The sequence below is a fragment of the Muntiacus reevesi genome, chromosome 9, assembly GCF_963930625.1.
Source record: "Muntiacus reevesi chromosome 9, mMunRee1.1, whole genome shotgun sequence".
NCBI lineage: Eukaryota > Metazoa > Chordata > Mammalia > Artiodactyla > Cervidae > Muntiacus > Muntiacus reevesi.
In genome coordinates, this window is record NC_089257.1 from 9,899,063 (window position 1) to 9,918,390 (window position 19,328).

The 19,328-nt window shown below is 39.0% G+C and overlaps 1 protein-coding gene across 1 annotated transcript; it reads right to left on the bottom strand.

Annotated features, from left to right (window-relative positions):
- Positions 1 to 8,179: 8,179 nt before the first annotated feature.
- On the bottom strand, positions 8,180 to 9,145 carry LOC136175540 (olfactory receptor 5M5-like). Its single transcript, XM_065945812.1, has one exon. It carries the CDS (start codon positions 9,143 to 9,145, stop codon positions 8,180 to 8,182), a length of 966 nt encoding a protein of 321 aa, XP_065801884.1.
- Positions 9,146 to 19,328: the final 10,183 nt, after the last annotated feature.

Below are 19,328 nucleotides of genomic sequence, written 5' to 3' on the forward strand. Positions count from 1 at the left end.
TCTTTAAACATGTAAAAGATAACACTGATAATAATAATTATATTGCCCATAAAATTGAGAAAGTATGTAAGAAAGCAAAAAGTGCATTTCTTAAAATTTATGCATGATAAGGGAGACCATGAAGGCCATGATAAAAGAATCTGCACTTCATTTCAACAGCACATAACCAGGTATGTCATTGTTATAATGACACTTATTAACAGCTCCAAGGCCAAGAATGGGTATGGGTCACATTTAAATCACTTTGTACATGAACCAGTCCTGCTTTTTTGCCATTTACACTGCTTCATTCCCCTCATGAGATATGTGAACTTATTGACCAGGATCGTACAATGAAAGACAAGTCATCTAAATCAATTAAGATGACAAACATTTGGTTTTCCTTTCATAAGTTTCTAAGATTATAGTTATTCATTGGAATAACTATATGCTGAACTATGGAATAGTTCATGGAATAACTATGGAAAAAGAGTGGAAAAACTATATGCTGAACTATGGAATAGTTCATGGAATAACTATGCTGAAACTGAAACTTCACTACTTTGGCCACCTGATGCGAAGAAATGACTCATTGGAAAAGACCCCGATTCTGGGAAAAATTGAAGGCAGGAAGAGAAGGGGATTACAGAGGATGAGATGGTTGAATGGCATCACCTATTAATAGATATGAGTTTGAATAAACTCCAGGAGTTGATAATGGACAGGGAGGCCTGGTGTGCAAAGTGTCAGACACGACTGAGCTACTGAACTGAACATTATAGTTCTTCTTGTAGTAAGTAAAACATATTTTAGAGTAAGGACTGTGTCTTTATTGTGTATTTATTGACTCCTCAGTCAAAACTGCAAATAATTAGCATCTCCATTCGATTCTCACTGTGCAGAAATGAGACAGTGCAAGCAATGCACATTCCAGATCAGTTACCTGAGTACTCTGTGGTCATGACCTTTGATTTCAAACACAGAACACGGTATCTTAGAAGACTGGGCAAGAAAAACTCAGAGAGAAGCGGAAGAAATGGCTCTGAGGAATGGCAATCTCTGTACTCTCGACAATCACCCTCGCTCTGAGGCTGTGTCATGATGTGACCGTTGGTATATGTTTTCACCATTAAGATGCTACTCCACAGTATATTTATAAATATTTTTAGTAGTAGAAAAGTGCCAGAATATAAACCTGTTCAGTTTTTTGCATGTGTATGTTCATGAGGGTGGTAATTTTCACCCAACGAGATCTTGCACTGACCTGTCCATGAGGCAAGTGTTCAAAACACCTGGCCCAGTATTTAGAAATGAGGCCTGAATTTGGGTTACATTATAGCGTTTCACCAACTGAAATGGCACAAACAGAGATGGCATCATTTACTCAATGGACATGAGTTTGAGTAAACTCGGAGTTGGTGATGGAAAGGGAGGCCTGGCCTGCTGCAGTCCATGGGGTCACAAAGAGTTGGACAAGACTGAGTGACTGAACTGAACTGAGCTGAACTGATAGCATTTCACAGACTGAATTGTGTCTTATACTTGATGCATGCATTTATGACAGCCTGTTTCTTTGGGGGGGAACATATCACCTTCATCAGGTGAAAGATAGCAATTAGAGGGGCAGGGTAGCAGAAAGGGGGCTTCCCTGGTGGCTCAGATGGTAAAAAATTTGCCTGCAACAGCAGACACAGGTTCAATTGCTGAGTTGGGAAGATCCTCTACAGAAAGGATTGGCTTCCCATTCCAGTATTCTTGCCTGGAGAATTTCATAGACAGAGGAGTCGAGTAGGTTACAGTCCATGAGCTAGCAAAGGGTTAAACATGATTGACTGACTAACACTTTCACTTTGTTTTTCATTTTCGCAGCAGAAAGTACTCAATAAGCAGTAATTACTTAGCTAATGTTCCAGGCACAGCTAGTTCTTCTTTTGGCTCCATTATAGAGAAAAAGAAGAATAACAACTTTTAGAAGAATTTTGCCTAGCTTATACAATAATGACTTTCATGCAACATTCAGTGAACAATGTTTCTTCCACTGTATTTATTTTAAATATATACTGCTATTTTCTATGTTAATGCAGAAATTTTATTAAAATTCATTAAGAATTGTCAACAAAGGCATTTGCTATTTTAAGAGAATAGGCTTTGACTAATGATTTTTTTAATTAACATATTTATTTCTAGATTCCACAATATCTTAATGATAACTAGTCCTACCTGTGAAAGAAGAGTGATCTCCTAGTGACAGCATGGAAATGAAGAACCTTAAGATTTTATACCATTATTGTCACAGAGGAAACAAATCCCTAGGGTTCAATTATTTCTCATCTTAAATCATTTAGACTGTAAGCAAGTGTTTTACTCGAGTAATAATCTTAAGTTCATTGAGGACATAAGTTCTTGCCACTCCCCAGTATGATCAGGGAATAAAATCTCCTGAAATGCTGAAGCAATGGGATCAATGATATGTTTCAACTTATGCCTAAATGTCTTGATATTTTGAGACTTGACTTGGGGAACACGTTAAGTTCTCCTGTTTACAAGAAGAAAGATAGAAGGGTTCATGATATAGGTGAACCATCGGATGATCAGACAACTTTTGCTGCATTTGGACTACCTATTTCCTGATTTTGAACCTTGTTCTTAATATTTTAGGTAGCTTTAATAATAAACCAATAGTGATGGGAACACTGTGGGTAGACATAATATAAATGTGCTGCTGAATCTTCCTTTGTCAGGCCAGCCCATCTGGATCTATTGTCTCTTTTCTCTACATTGTTTTTGCTGTTGTTGTTCCCTTGTAGTTTAGTCCTTAGATTCCATCAGTAGAGCCCCTAGGGTAACTAGTTCTGAGTTTGGCCAATGGGAGAGATCAAGAGCATAACACAGGGGAGAGTAAGAGAAAAATATCCAAATTTCTTTTCCATTTTTCTCCCAGTTTTATAATGAAGTGCTAGGGTGGCTGCATCCTTCCAAGGAAAATTCCTGCTGAAGTGTAGGTTGAGAAGGTGGGCTGGGCATTCTTCCTGGATCTGGTTTCACTGGACTCCTGACAGTAGCACTTGTGTTGGCCTCGTCAGATCTGGGAAGAAAACTGCATTCTAGACTTAGCCTCCAGACACTTCAACATCTTGGACTGATTTCTTTAACTCTGACTGCATTCTCTTTATAAATTTGTTCCGTTAAATTCTCTTTAGTTGACACATCTGAGTAGAATTTTGTCTCTCATCCTTACCCACACCAGGTGTCACATGCTAGTTATTCAATAAATGCTGCAGAAGAATATGCATTTCAGGCTTCAGTATTGCTGGATGCTAAAGGGGCCCTTGAATCACCATCCTTCTGGATCATGGATCGCTTGCAGACTAAACACAAGAATCAGAGATTTACATTACTGGGATTAACACAGATAAAATTGGATTTGAGAATGTGTCTTCGACATGCTTTTCTGTCCCCTTTTTTTGACAACTGGAATCAACCAGGCACAGCAGAGCAGTGAGATATCTACTGCTCCCTCCTCCCCTTTCCAGAGCCAAGACCACGCAGGGTGTCTGACTTGTTACCCATCGCCTGTAAGTAAGTAGATGTAAGTGGAGAATATCTGAAGTGTACTTCACGTCCCAGTGTGCTTATGGTTGCTTCCAGATGTGTTTGACTTAAAATAAACATACGGCACCAGTGCACTCTCCGCAGCACGGAACAGCAGAGTACACAAAAGCACAGTTGGTTGTGGAGGATGCACGCATGTAATGTAGGCCAGCCATGTGAACTAACTTACGTGATTGGTCCTGTGAACACACATTCACATCTTTGAAAGTCACAACTTGAAAGTTCACATGTAAAGGACCTATTGTATGTGAATGCAGTTTTGCTGTTTGTGGCAACATGGATGTACTTGGAGGGCATTGAGCTACTAAAATAAGGCAGAAAGAGACAAAAAGAAAGGATGTATGATATCACAAATAGGTGGAATATAAAAATACAACAATATTGTGAACTAATCAAAAAAGAACCAGAGTCACAGATGTAGACCCAACTAGTGGTTTCCAATGGGGAGGGGGAAGCAAGGGGATGCAATAGAGCATTAGGGGAAGAAGTTGTTATGAGAAAATATAAAATCATGTGCATGACCCTTTTGAAAATTTCAAAGCACTACAGATTTTAAAGAATGGTTCAGTCAAAAAAAAATAGAATAACATATTATAAATCTTATACATGTATAAATAGTTGTTAAATAGCTTTAAGCCAACTTTTTCACTCTCCTCTTTCACTTTCATCAAGAGACTTTTCAGTTCCTCTTCACTCTCTGCCATAAGGGTGCTGTCATCTGCATATCTGAGGTTATTGATATTTCTCCTGGCAATCTTGATTCCAACTTGTGCTTCTTCCAGCCCAGCGTTTCTCATGATGTACTCTGCATATAAGTTAAATAAGCAGAGTGACAATATACAGCCTTGATGTACTCCTTTTCCTATTTGGAACCAGTCTGTTATTCCATGTCCAGTTCTAACTGTTGCATTCTGACCTGCATACAGGTTTCTCAAGAGGCAGGTCAGGTGGTCTGGTATTCCCATCTCTTTCACAATTTTTCACAGTCTATTGTGATCTATATAATCAAAGGCTTTGGCGTAGTCAATAAAGCAGAAATAGATGCTTTTCTGGAACTCTGTTGCTTTTTCGATGATCCAGCAGATACTGGCAATTTGATCTCTGGTTCCTCTGCCATTTCTAAAACCAGCTTGAACGTCTGGAAGTTCTTGATTCACGTATTGCTGAAGCCTGGCTCGGAGAATTTTGAGCATTACTTTACTAACGTGAGAGATGAGTGCAATTGTGCGATACTTTGAGCATTCTTTGGGATTGCCTTTCTTAGGGATTGGAATGAAAACTGACCTTTTCCAGTCCTGTGGCCACTGCTGAGTTTTCCATTGGGTCCTTACTATTTCTGTCCTTTATTGTGCCCATCTTTGCATCAAATGTTCCCTTTGTATCTAATTTTCTTGAGGAGATTTCTAGTCTTTCCCATTCTACTCCTTTCCTCTATTTTTCTGCACTGATCCCTTAGGAATGCTTTCTTATCTCTCCTTGCTATTCTTCAGCACTCTGTATTCAGATGGATATATCTTTCCTAGTGTCCTTTGTCTTTCACTTTCCTCCTTTCTGCAGCTATTTGTAAGGCCTCCTCAGACAACCATTTTGCCTTTTTGCATTTCTTCTTGGGGGTGGTTTTGATCACCACCTCCTCTGCAATGTTATGAACCCTGGACCATAGTTCTCCAGGCACTTTATCAGATCTAATCCCTTGAATCTATTAACCTCCATACTGCATGCTATATTACCACTCTGTCATATTCTTGGCTTACATACTGCTCCCATTACCTACTAATATTTCTGTTGCTACTAATAGCTTGCAAACACTTTTAACAAGAATCTGATGCCCACAGCTAGCAAGGTTTTGGAGATAATAATTGAAGAGCAAATATATGCTGAATAATTGAAAGAAAGTGCAGTGTGCATTTAATTCAGGAACTGTACAACAAATCTTGGCTTTATTTCTCAGGTAATTTTGAATTCTTTGAAGACATCCTTATCCCTTGAAATTGAAATTCTGTAGGGAGATGATTCAGGATAAGTGACTCTCTTGTTTAAATATTATAGGAAAGAAAACAGAATTGGAGTAATTACTTATATAGGTCATAGCCATTGAATCCTTAGTATGTGCCAGCAGTAGGCTAATCACTTTACATGTATTAGCTTAATTAATCCGCACATATCCATGGGCCATTAGTAGTATTATCTTTACTTTTTTAGAGTAGAAACCTAGGTTAGTAGAGTCTAATTAACTTTCTCTGGGTGAGATAATTAATGAAATGTGAGACTGGATTCAAAGAGGCTAATAGATTGGTTTTTTTTTTTAATCAAGGAGTTTAGGAAATAAATATGACAAATTTGCCAAATATACATATCCTCTGGATATTGTGGCATTCATTTATCCATCAATTCATTCATTCCTTCATCCACATAACTAATAAATATCCAGGAAGAGCATTCTTTTTGTCATCATATGCTTAATGAAGAGTGTCTAAGAGAAAGTCAAACCATATTTTGTGTCCTTAAAGCATGTCTTCTTTGTGGTGGGAAGGGTGAAGCATTGCAGTTGTATAATATGGTTTTAAATTACTAAGAATTAGAAGAGTTCCTTAGTGACTCAGTTGGTCAATAATCTGCCTGCAATACAGGAGGCCTGGGTTCAATCCATGGGTCATGAAGATCCCCTGGAGAAGGAAATGGCAACGCATTCCTTGCCTGGAGAATTCATGGACAGGGAAGCCCAGTAGGATACAATCCATGGGATCGCAAAGAGTAGGGCAAGACTATACAGCTAACTTTCAGTATCAGTGAAAATCATGTTGAGAGTTTGAATTTCTCAATTATAATGCAAAAGGCATAGTGACAGTTTATTAAATCAAGTGATATTTTCTGAACCACCTGGGGGCTAGGTTTGGGGATATATACTGACTTTAAATTAGTGAGCAAATTCAAACATGGTCCTAAATCAATTTGAAGATGATGATCCTGGGGATAAAATAAACTAAAAAATCACAAAAATATTGTTAAAATTGCAATTGTGAAAACTTCTATCATCTAAAGTTATATGATATTTTAAGAGCATATTCTAAGAGGATATGACTTGGAAAATTCAGCCAAGGTGGCAATTAAAATATAAGATAAAAATAACTAAATCCCAAGAAAGACAATTGCTGAAACTGAAAATTAGTAAATTATAAAAATACAATATTTTACTTACAGAGAAATACAAATTATCTGATAGTGCAACCATCTGTATTACTGAAACTAATAGAAGACAGCTAACGAATATTTTCAAGTCTGAAAAGAAAGTATTTGTGTATCTACATTTATATCCAAATACATTCTTTGAGAATTACAATTAAAGCAAGAAATTCTCAGAAAAATACAAAAGGAGAATTTGTCTCACACAAAGTCTCACTGAAATAACTGAATATAAGGGTATATAATATACAGAAGAAAATGAAACCTGAAGTGTGGGAGAAAAGGGAATGGTGAGAGATACAGTGACAAAATTCACTAAAGTTAAAGGATTATTGATATTAAATAAGCATTTGTATAACAATTACATTCATATACAATAATAATATTTAAAGTTCATTTATAAATAAAAGGTATTGTCAAGAATCAAGTTTATACTTCCAAATGATGTCACATAATTTAGAAGCAGAATGTAACCAGAATTAAAATATTCTAAGATCTTTCTGTTATTTCATTACAAAGTAGACTTACTGATTAATGGAGATTTCTGTCAAAAGTTTTATGAATGCGAATCCCACTGTGGGGTTAGTCGCTTGGTCATGTCCGACTCTTTAGGACACCATGGACTGTAGCCCACCAGGCTCCTCTGTCCAAGGGGATCTCCAGGGAAGAATCCTGGAGTGCGTTGCCATGCCCTCCTCCAGGGGAACTTCCCAGCTCAGAGATGGAGCCCAGGTCTCCTGCTTTGCAGGCAGGCTCTTTACCGTCTGAGCCACAGGGAAGCCTAAACAGACCAGTGTGTGTGTGTTTTAGTGCTCAGTCATGTCCGCCTTTTGTGACCCCATGGACTGGGGCTCACCAGGGTCTTCTGGTCATGGGATTCTCCAGGCAAGAACACTGGAGTGGATTGCCATTTCCTTCACCAGAAATAGGTCAATACTAATACCTAAATATATTTCTTAGAGAAGTGGCTTAAGATACTCAAAGATTTTAACTGATGTAAATGTACAGAAAGGAAAAACAATAAGCAAACATACAAACAAAACACTTCTCCTCCTGATAACCAAGTTTTGAAAACTAGTTTGGAAATTGTTAAGCCTCCCATCTCTAACAAATTATCCTTGCCTTAGCATCATTTGGAAATTCTGACTTTTGTAACTTTTTAGTCTTATAAATACTGTGGATAGAATATCTGGCTTTTATTAATTTTACAGAGCAATAACATGCTGTCTGGTCTTATCATTGAATTTCTACGTGATATTCATTTTAAAAACCGTGAAATATCACAGGGAAATGACCTTACACACTTTTTCAAGTCTTGTAAGTGATTTACAAAAGAAATAAGTCAATGCCAAAAAGTGACTTATTAATTCAATATTCTCTCTAATTTGTCAGAGAATACAAAATATTACCTACTGTTGAACAAATGTGTACCCGGTTTGACAAACAGGTTCTCTGGAATCACTTTCTTTATTACTCTTTTAACATCTTTGTTCCGAAGGCTATAGATGAAAGGGTTTAGCAGAGGACTCACAAAAACAGCAAAAACAGCTACAAATTTGCCCTGTTCCACAGAGGTCAAGGAAGGGGGCCTCACATACAGGCAGAACCGTGTCCCATGAGATACAAAGACGGCTGTCAGGTGAGACCCACAGGTGGAGAAGGCCTTGCGCCTCCCTTCTGCAGAGCAGATACGCAGAATGGCTCTAAAGATGAAAATGTAGGAGATGAGGATGATGGTGAGAGAACAGGTGAGGTTGGATCCAGCCACAATGAGCATGGCAGTCTCTTTGACATAAGTGTCTGAGCAGGCCAGGACTATGAGCGGTGGGTCTGCACAGTAGAAGTTGTTGATGTCCTTGGGTCCACAGAAGGAGAGGCGGAGCATCAGAATGGTCTGTGCAAGACCATTTGCAAAGCCGTAAATATAAGGAGCAGCAACAAGGGAGACACAGACACCTCGGGACATTCTGCTGCCATATAGCAAGGGTTTGCAGATGGCCACGTAGCGGTCATAGGCCATCACTGTAAGAATATAGCCACCTGTGAGCCCCAAGGAAATGGAAAAGTCAAATTGTATAAAGCAACCAAGGCGGGAAATAGTTTTTCTCTCAGATAAGAAATGAACCAGCATCTGGGGAGTGACATTGGTGGCAGAGCAGAGATCTACAAAGAAGAGGTGGCTGAGGAAGAAGTACATTGGAGTCTGAAGCTTTGAGTCAGCTCTGATTAACAAAATCATGCTCACATTGCCGAAGACCGTGGTCAGGTAGATGACTAGGAAGACCACAAAAAGGACAGGCTGCAGCTCAGCTCGGTCTGTCAGTCCCCGGAGAATAAACTCAGTCACCTCTGTGTGGTTGTCCTTGAACATGGTGTTGCTCAGCTTCTGGTGATGTCTAAAGAAAAGGAAATAAAAATGAATTGGTCTTTTGTCATTTCTCCCTTCCTTACATCATGTCATCTGCTGCCTATTCCCCATAAATACATGTGGTATAAAGAAGTAACTTAGGGGACTTCCCTGGTGATCCAGCAGTTACATCCTCACCTTCTAATGCAGTCCGTGTGTGCTTCATTCCCAGTTAGACAGCTAAGATCCCAGATGCCTTATGGCCATAAAACCAAAACATAGAACTATACACTTACTAATAATATAGCAAATTCAGTAAAGACTTTATAAATGGGCCACATCAGAAATTAAAGACAGAAATAAGCTAGTAAGCATGAGCTATGTATTTTTGATATCTAACTTAATGCAGTTTCTTTACAGAAAGGCAATTGGGCCTGGTGCCCTGGGAAGATCCAGAGGGATCGGGTAGAGAGGGAGGTGGGGGGGGGGATCAGGATGGGGAATACAATTAAATCCATGGCTGATTCATGTCAATATATGGCAAAAACCACTACGATATTGCAAAGTAATTAGCCTCCAACTAATAAAAATAAATTTAAAAATAGACAAAAAAAAAAGAAAGGCAATCATATTTTCAAATGATCTGTGCTATTCTTTTCCTAGTTGAAAAGCTTTTAACTTTTCTGCAAAACATTAGCTTGAATTGACCACTGATAATTCCTTTAAATATTGTTTCCCTTTGAAATTATGATCCCTTGTTTTTGGTATAATTTTGATATGGTGTCTAAAGCATCAGTACATGAAAGTCATTCACTTAACAGTTGAATGGGCTTAGGTAAGTGGAATAGACATATCTTTAAAGGACCAGTGTCTGTCTACCTGCCACTCTAACCTCAGGGTCATTTTAGAAATAGCCCCTCAACCTTGCGATGTATGCTCATTTTATCCACTCTTGCCTCTCTCTGGTGGCCTTCCCCAAATCTTACTTAACTTTTAAGACATCTCAGGATATGCTTGTCTTTCTCTATTACAGTGTACTGCGGTTCATGGGGTCGCAAAGAGTCAGACACGACTGAGCCCCTGAACTGAACTGCACTGAACTATATTACAGCCAATTATCGAGGGCAAAAGTTGGTTCCTGGGGCACAGAGAAGCCAGTATTTTTGTGTAAAAGCAGGTGAGCATATAATACATAAATGATATGTGTATATTTTTATACCTGCACTTGTATCAGTGGTATTAAATGAGGGAGTAATAATATATTAAGCATATTATTTGGGGATCAATAATATATTAAATGCATTAAACATATTGTTGGAGAAGTAATAATGCATTAAATGTGTTATTGGGGGAAAGTAATTCATGATAAGTTTCCTCTTAGGAGAAGAGACAATTATTATAAGGTGATTGACAAACACATCCCCAACCTGTAATGATTTTATTACAACTGTACCTCATTTTAACTCTTTCAGAGAATATGTAATTCTTTTCAGAGAATTCCTACAATAGGAATTCAAAGTTCTTTAAACATGTAAAAGATAACACTGATAATAGTAATTATATTGCCCATAAAATTGAGAAAGTATGTAAGAAAGCATAAAGTACATTTCTCAAAATTCATGTATGCTAAGGGAGACCATGAAGGCCATGCTAAAAAAACTACACTTTCTTTCAACAGCACAAAGCCAGGTATGTCACTGTTATAATGACACTTATTAACAGTTTCAGTGCCAAGAATGGATATGGGTCACATTTATATCACTTTGTACATGAACCAGCCCTCCTTTTTTCCATTTACACTACTTCACTACCCTCCTGAGATATGTGAACTTATTGACTAGGGTCGGAAAATGAAAGAGAAGTCATCAAAATCAATTAAGATGACAATCATTTGGTTTTCCTTTTATCAGTTTCTAAGATTATAGTTCTTCATTGGAAGGACTGATGCTGAAATGGAAACTCCACTCCTTTGGCCACCTGATGCAAAGAACTGACTGATTGGAAAAGACCCTGATTCTGGGAAAAATTGAAAGTAGGAGAAGGAGATGACAGAGAATGAGATGGTTGGATGGCATCACCTACCTGATAGACATCAGTTTGAGTAAACTCCGGGAGCTGATAATGGACAGGGAGGCCTGGTGTGCTGCATTTCAAGGGTGCAAAGTGTCAGACACGACTGAGCTACTGAACTGAACATTATAGTTCTTCTTGTAGTAAATAAACATATTTTAGAGTAAGGACTGTGTCTTTATTGTGTATTTATTGACTCCTCAGTCAAAACTGCAAATAATTAGCATCTCCATTCGATTCTCACTGTGCAGAAATGAGACAGTGCAAGCAATGCACATTCCAGATCAGTTACCTGAGTACTCTGTGGTCATGACCTTTGATTTCAAACACAGAACACGGTATCTTAGAAGACTGGGCAAGAAAAACTCAGAGAGAAGCGGAAGAAATGGCTCTGAGGAATGGCAATCTCTGTACTCTCGACAATCACCCTCGCTCTGAGGCTGTGTCATGATGTGACCGTTGGTATATGTTTTCACCATTAAGATGCTACTCCACAGTATATTTATAAATATTTTTAGTAGTAGAAAAGTGCCAGAATATAAACCTGTTCAGTTTTTTGCATGTGTATGTTCATGAGGGTGGTAATTTTCACCTAACGAGATCTTGCACTGACCTGTCCATGAGGCAAGTGTTCAAAACACCTGGCCCAGTATTTAGAAATGAGGCCTGAGTTTGAGTTACATTATAGCGTTTCACCAATGTAAATGGCACAAACAGAGATGGCATCACTTACTCAATGGACATGAGTTTGAGTAAACTCGGAGTTGGTGATGGAAAGGGAGGCCTGGCCTGCTGCAGTCCATGGGGTCACAAAGAGTCGGACAAGACTGAACGACTGAACTGAACTGAGCTGAAGTGAGAGCATTTCACAGACTGAATTGTGTCTGATACTTGATGCATGCATTTATGACAGCCTTTTTCTTTTGGGGGGGAACACATCACCTTCATCAGGTGAAAGATAGCAATTAGAGGGGCATGGTAACAGAAAGGGGGCTTCCCTAGTTGTTCAGATGGTAAAGAATTTACCTGCAACAGCAGACACAGGTTCAATCCCTGTGTTGGGAAGATCCTCTACAGAAAGGAGTGGCTACACACTCCAGTATTCTGGCCTGGAGAATTCCTTAGACAGAGGAGTTGAGTGGGTTACAGTCCATGAGCTAGCAAAGGGTTAAACATGACTGACTGACTAACACTTTCACTTTGTTTTTCATTTTCACAGCAGAAAGTACTCAATAAGCAGTAATTAATTAGCTAATGATCCAGGCACAGCTAGTTCTTCTTTTACCTCCATTATAGAGAAAAAGAAGAAAAACAACTTTTTTTTCTTTCATTTATTCTCACTAGCTGGAGGCCAATCACTTCACAACCTTGTAATCGTCATACATTGACATGAATTAGCCATGGATTTACATGTGTTCCCCATCCCAATCCCCCCTTCCACCCCCCTCTCCACCCAATTCCTCTGGGTCTTCCCAGTGCACCAGGCCCGAGCACTTGTCTCATGCATCCAACCTGGGCTGGTGATCTGTTTCACCATAGATAATATACATGTTTCGATGCTATTCTCTCGAAACATCCCACCCTCACCTTCTCCCGCAGAGTCCAAAAGTCTGTTCTGTACATCTGTGTCTCTTTTTCTGTTTTGCATATAGGGATATTATTACCATCTTTCTAAATTCCATATACATGTGTTAGTATGCTGTAATGTTCTTTATAATGTTCTTTATAAAGAAAAATAACTTTTAAATGAACTTTGCCTAGTTTATACAATAATAATGACTTTCATGCAAAATTCAGTGAAGAATGTTTCTTCCACTGTATTTATTCTAAATATATACTGCTATTTTCTACGTTAATGCAGAAATTTTATTAAAATTCATTCAAGAATTGTCAAAAAGGCATTTGCTATTTTAAGAGAAGAGGCTCCGGGTAATGATTTTTTTTAATTAAAATATTTATTTCTATATTCCACACTATTTTAGTAATAACTAGTCCTACCTGTGGAAGAAGAGTGATTTCCCAGTGACAGCATGGAAATGAAAAACCTTAGGATTTTATACCAATATTGTTACAGAGGAAACAACTCCCTAGGGTTCAATTATTTCTCACCTTAAATCATTTAGACTATAAACAAGTGTTTTATTTATTTAATAATCTTAAGTCCATTGAGGAAAAATCTTCTTGCCACTCCCTAGTATGATCAGGGAATAAAATCTCCTCAAATGGTGAAGCAAAGGGATTCACTATTTGCTTTAACTTATGCCTAAATGTCTTGATATTTTGAGACTTGACTAGGGAAACACGTTGAGTTCTCCTGTTTACAAGAAGAAAGATGGAAGAGTTCATGATATAGGTGAACCATCAGATGATCAGACAACTTTTGTTGCATTTGGACTACCTATTTCCTGATTCTGAACCTTGTTCTTAGTATTTTAGATAGTTATAATAATAAACACTTAGTGATGGAAACACTGCGGGTAGACATAATATAAATGCACTGCTGATTCTCTCTTTGTCAGCCCAGCCTATCTGGATCTATTGTCTTTTTTCTCTACATTGTTGTTGCTGTTTTTGTTCCCTTGTAATTTAGTCCTTAGATTCCATCAGTAGAGCCCCTAGGGTAACTAGCTCTGAGTTGGGCCAATGGGAGAGATCAAGAGCATAACACAGGGGAGAGTAAGAGGAAAGTATCTAAACCTCTTTTCCATTTTTCTCCCAGTTTCATAATGAAGTGCTAAGGGGGCTGCATCCTTCCAAGGAAATTTCCTGCTGAGGTGTAGGTTGAGAAGGTGGGCTGGGCATTCTTCCTGGATCTAGTTTCTCTGGACTCCTGACAGTAGCGTTTGAGTTGGCCTCGTCAGGTCTGGGAAGAAAATTGCATTCTAGACTTAGCCTCCAGAGACTTCAACTTCTTGGACTGATTTCTTTAACTCTGACTGCATTCTCTTTATAAATTTGTTCCGTTAAATTCTCTTTAGTTGACACATCTGAGTAGAATTTTGTCTCTCATCCTTACCCACACCAGGTGTCACACGCTAGTTATTCAATAAATGCTGCAGTAGAATATGCATTTCTGGCTTCAGTATTGCTGAGTCCTAAAAGGGCCATTGAATCATCATCCTTCTGGATCACAGATCACTTGCAGAATAAACACAGGAATCAGAGATTAACATTACTCGGATTATCTCATATAAAATTGGATTTGAGAATGTGTGTTTGACATGTTTTTCTGTCCCCTTTTCTTTGACAACTGGAATCACCCAGGCACAGCAGAGCAGTGAGATAACTACTGCTCCCTCCTCCCCTTTCCAGAGCCAAGACCACGCAGGGTGTCTGACTGAGATGGGACTTTGTTACCCATCGCCTGTAAGTAAGTAGGTGTAAGTGGAGAGTATCTGAAGTGTACTTCACGTCCCAGTGTGTTTACAGTTGTTTCCAGACGTGTTTGACTTGGAATAAACATGAGGTGCCAGTGCACTCTCTGCAGGACGGTACAGCAGAGTACACAAAAGCACAGTCGGTTGTGACTGGCCCTGTGAACACACATCTGCATCTTTGAAAGTTCACATGTAGAGGACCCATTGTATGTCAATGCAGTTTTGCAGTTTGTGGCAACATGGATGTACTTGGAGGGCATTGGGCTACTAAAACAAAGCAGAAAGAGACAAAAATAAATGATGCATGATATCACAAATAGGTGGATTATAAAAAAATACAGCAATGTTGTGAAGTAAACAGAAAAGAACCAGAGTCAGAGATATAGAGCCAATTAGTGGCTACCAGTGGGAGAAGAAAGCAGGGGGATGCAATACAGAATTAGGGGGAAAAAGAAGCTGTTATGAGCATATATAAAGTCACGTGTCTGACGCTTTAGAAAAATTAAAAGCACTACAGATTTTAAAGAATGGTTCAGCCAATAAAACTAATAAAATATCATAACGTAAAATGTTTGCATGTATAAATAGTTGCTATTCAGTGGCTCATTCACGTCTGACTCTGTGACCCCATGGACTGCAGCATGCCTGGCTTCCCTGTCCTTCACCGTCTCCCTGAGTTTGCTCAAACTCATGTCCATTGAGTCCGCAATGTCACCCAATCATCTTATCCTCTGTCACCCCCTTCTCTTCCTGACCTCAATCTTTCCCAGCATCAGGGTCTTCATATTAGGAGACCGAAGTTTAGAACCTTGAGTTCAACATCAGTCTTTCCAATGGATATCCAAGATTTATTTCTTTTCGGATTGACTGGTTTGATCTCCTGGCTGTCCAAGGGACTCTTCAAAAGTGTTCTCAGCACTGCAGTTCAGAAGCATCAGTTCTGCAGCACTCACTCTTCTTTATGGTCTAGCTCAAACATCCGTAAATGACTACTGGATAAACCATAGCATTGTCAATATGGATCTTTGGTGACAAAGTGATGCTGCTGCTTTTAAATATGTTGTCTAGGCTTCTCAAACCTTCTCTTGCAAGGAGCAAGGACCTTTTAATTTCATGGCTACAGTCACTGTTAACAGTGGTTTTGGAGCCTAAGAAAGTAAGATGTCATCATTTCTATTTTATCCCCATCTATTTGCTATGAAGTGATGGGACCTGACCACATGATCTTAGCTTTGGAATACGAGTTTTAAGCCAGTTTTTTCACTCTTCTCTTTAACCTTCATCAAGAAGGTCTTCAGTTTCTCGTTGCCTTCTGCCATAAGGGTGGTGTCACCTGCATATCTGAGGGTATTGTTATTTCTCCGGGCAATCCTGATTTCAGCTGGTGCTTCAGCCAGTCCAGCATTTTTCATGATGTGCTCTGCAAATAAGTTAAATAAGCAGGGTGACAATACACAACTTTATCACAGCTTTATCATACTCCTTTCCAAATGTTGAACCTGTTTGCTGTTCCATGTCAAGTCTATCTGTTGCTTCTTGACCTGCAAACATCTGTCTCAGGAGGCAGGTCAGGTGTTCTGGTATTGTTCTGGTGTTCTCATCTCTTTGAAAGCTTTCAACAGCTTGTTGTAACTACACAGTCAAAGGCTTAGGCATAGTCAATGAAGCAGAAGTTATGTTTTTTTCTCGAATTGCCTTTGTTTTTCTATGATCTGATGGATGTTGGCAATTTGATCTCTGGTTCCTCTACTTTTTCTAAATTCAGCTTGTGCTTGTGGAAGTTCTCAGTCCATATACTCCTGAAACTTAGCTTGAAGGATTTTAAACATTAGGTTGCTAGCATGTGAAATGAGTGTAACTGTGTGGCATTTTGAACATTGCTTGGCATTGGCCGTCTTTGGGATTGGAATTGAATCTGACATTTTCCAGTCCTGTGACCACTGCTGAGTTTTCCAAATTTGCTGGCCTTTTAGGTGCAGCATTTTAACAATATCATCTCTTAGGAATGAGACTGTTCAGCTGGAATTTCTTCACCTCCACTAGCTTTGTTCCTGGTAATGCTTCTTAAGACCCACTTGACTTCACACTCCAGGATCTAACTCCAGGTGAGTGATCACACCATGATGGCTATCTGAGTCATTAAGACCTTTTTTGTACAGTTCGTCTGTGTATTTTTCCACCTCTTCTTCAAACCTTTTGATTCTGTTAGGTCCTTAACATTTCTGTCTTTTCTGTCCTTTTTTGTGCTCATCTTTGCATAAAATGTCCCCTTGGTGTCTCTAGTTTTCTTGAAGCTCTCTCTAGTCTTTCCCAATCTATTGGTTTCCTCTATTTCTTTGGCTTGTGTACTTAGGAAGACTTTTGTATCTCCCCATGCTGTTCTCTGGAACTCGACTTTCACATGGGTAAATTGCTCCTTTTTTCCTTTGTCTTTTACTTCTCTTCTGACCTATTTGTAAAGCCTCCTAAAACTTTTGCCTTGTTGCGTTTCTTTTTCTTGGGGAAAAGGAAAAACTGCCTCCTGTACTATGGAACCTCTGTCCATAATTCTCCAGACACTCTGCCTATCAGATCTTGTCCCTTGAATCTATTGGTCACTTCCACTGCATAATTAGAAATCTACAAATCATTAAACTTAGAACTAGGATATTGTTCACCATAGACAAGATCCAGTACAAAGGAAAATGTTCTCAATCATTGTTTAAAAACTATCAAGCATTTCAAGACAATGAAAGTAGAGCATGAAATGTAATTAATTGGCTTCTGAAAAAAGAAGCATGCTAACTGCACAAGCTGGATCTGCATGAAGCTTGCCATTTCTGCAGCACAGTTTGTAAGCAGAGTTGCCAATGAAGTATGAAGGGAAAAAGGAATGTATCCTAAAACCTACAAAATTATTTTTTAAATGGAAAATAGAAAGGAAAATTGCACCCCAAATCAAGTGCTAAATACTTGTGTAGTGTGTGTGCTCATTCACTAAGTTGATTCTCACTCTTTGCAGCCCCATGGATGTAGCCAGCAGGCTTCTCTGTCCATGGAAATTTCACTGGCAAGAATATTGAAATGGGTAGCCATTTCTCCTTCTTTGCAGCCAAAGACAGAGAAGCTCTATACAGTCAGTAAAAGCAAGACCTGGAGCTGACTATGACTCAGATCATGAACTCCTTATTGCCAAATTCAGACTTAAACTGAAGAGAGTAGGGATAAACACTAGACCATTCAGGTATGACCTAAATCAAATACGTTATGAATATACAGTGGAAGTGAGAAATAGATTTAAGGGACTAGATCTGATAGACAGAGAGCTTGATGAACTATGGATGGAGGTTTGTGACATTGTACAGGAGACAGGGATCAAGACCATTCCCATGGAAAAGAAATGCAAAAAGGCACAATGGTTGTCTGAGGAGGCCTTACAAATAGCTGTGAAAAGAAAAGATTAAAGCAAAGGAGAAAAGGAAAGATATTCTCATTTGAATGCAGAGTTCCAAAGAATAGCCGGGAGAGATAAGAAAGCCTTCCTCAGTGATCAGTGCAAAGAAATAGAAGAAAACAACAGAATGGGAAAGACTAGAGATCTCTTCAAGAAAATTAGAGATAACAAGGGAACATTTCATGCAAAAATGGGCTCAATAAAGGACAGAAATTGCATGGACCTAACAGAAGCAGAAGACATTAACAAGAGGTGGCAAGAATACACAGAAGAACTGTACAGAAAAGATCTTCATGACTGAGATAATCACAATGGTTTGTCACTCACCTAGAGTCAGACATCCTGGAATGTGAAGTCAAGTGGACCTTAGGAAGCATCACTACAAACAAAGTTAGTGAAGGTGATGGAATTCCAGTTGAGCTATTTCAAATCCTGAAAGATGATGTTGTGAAAGTGCTGCACTCCATATGCCAGCAAATTTGGAAAACTCAGCAGTGGCCACAGGACTGGAAAAGGTCTGTTTTCATTCCAATCCCTAAGAAAGGCAATCCCAGAGAATGCTCAAACTACTGCACAATTGCACTCATCTCACACGCTAGTAAAGTAATGCTCAAAATTGTCCAAGCCAGGCTTCAGCAATATGTGAACCAAGAACTCCCAGATGTTCAAGCTGGTTTTAGAAAAGGCAGAGGAAGCAGAGATCAAATTGCCAATATCCTCTGGATCATCGACAAAGCAAGAGAGTTCCAGAAAAACATCCATTTCTGCTTTATTGACTACACCAAAGCCTTCGACTGTGTGGATCACTATAAACTGTGGAAAATTCTGAAGGAGATGGTAATACCAGGCCACCTGACCTGCCTCTTGAGAAACCTGTATGCAGGTCAGGAAGCAACAGTTAGAACTGGACATGGAACAGGACTAGTTCCAAATAGGAAAAGGAGTACATCAAGGCTGTATATTGCCACCCTGTTTATTTAACTTATATGCGGACTACATCATGAGAAACCCTGGGCTGGAAGAAGCACAAGCTGGAATCAAGATTCCCGGGAGAAATATCAATAACCTCAGATATGCAGATGATACCACCTTTATGGCAGAAAGTGAAGAGGAACTAAAAAGCCTCTTGATGAAAGTGAAGGAAGAGAGTGAAAAGTTGGCTTAAAGTTCAACATTCAGAAAACTAAGATCATGGCATCTGGTCCCATCACTGGTGGGAAATAGATGGGGAGACAGTGGAAATAGTGTCAGACTTTATTTTTGGGGGCTCCAAAATCACTGTGGATGGGACTGCAGCCATGAAATTAAAAGACGCTTACTCCTTGGA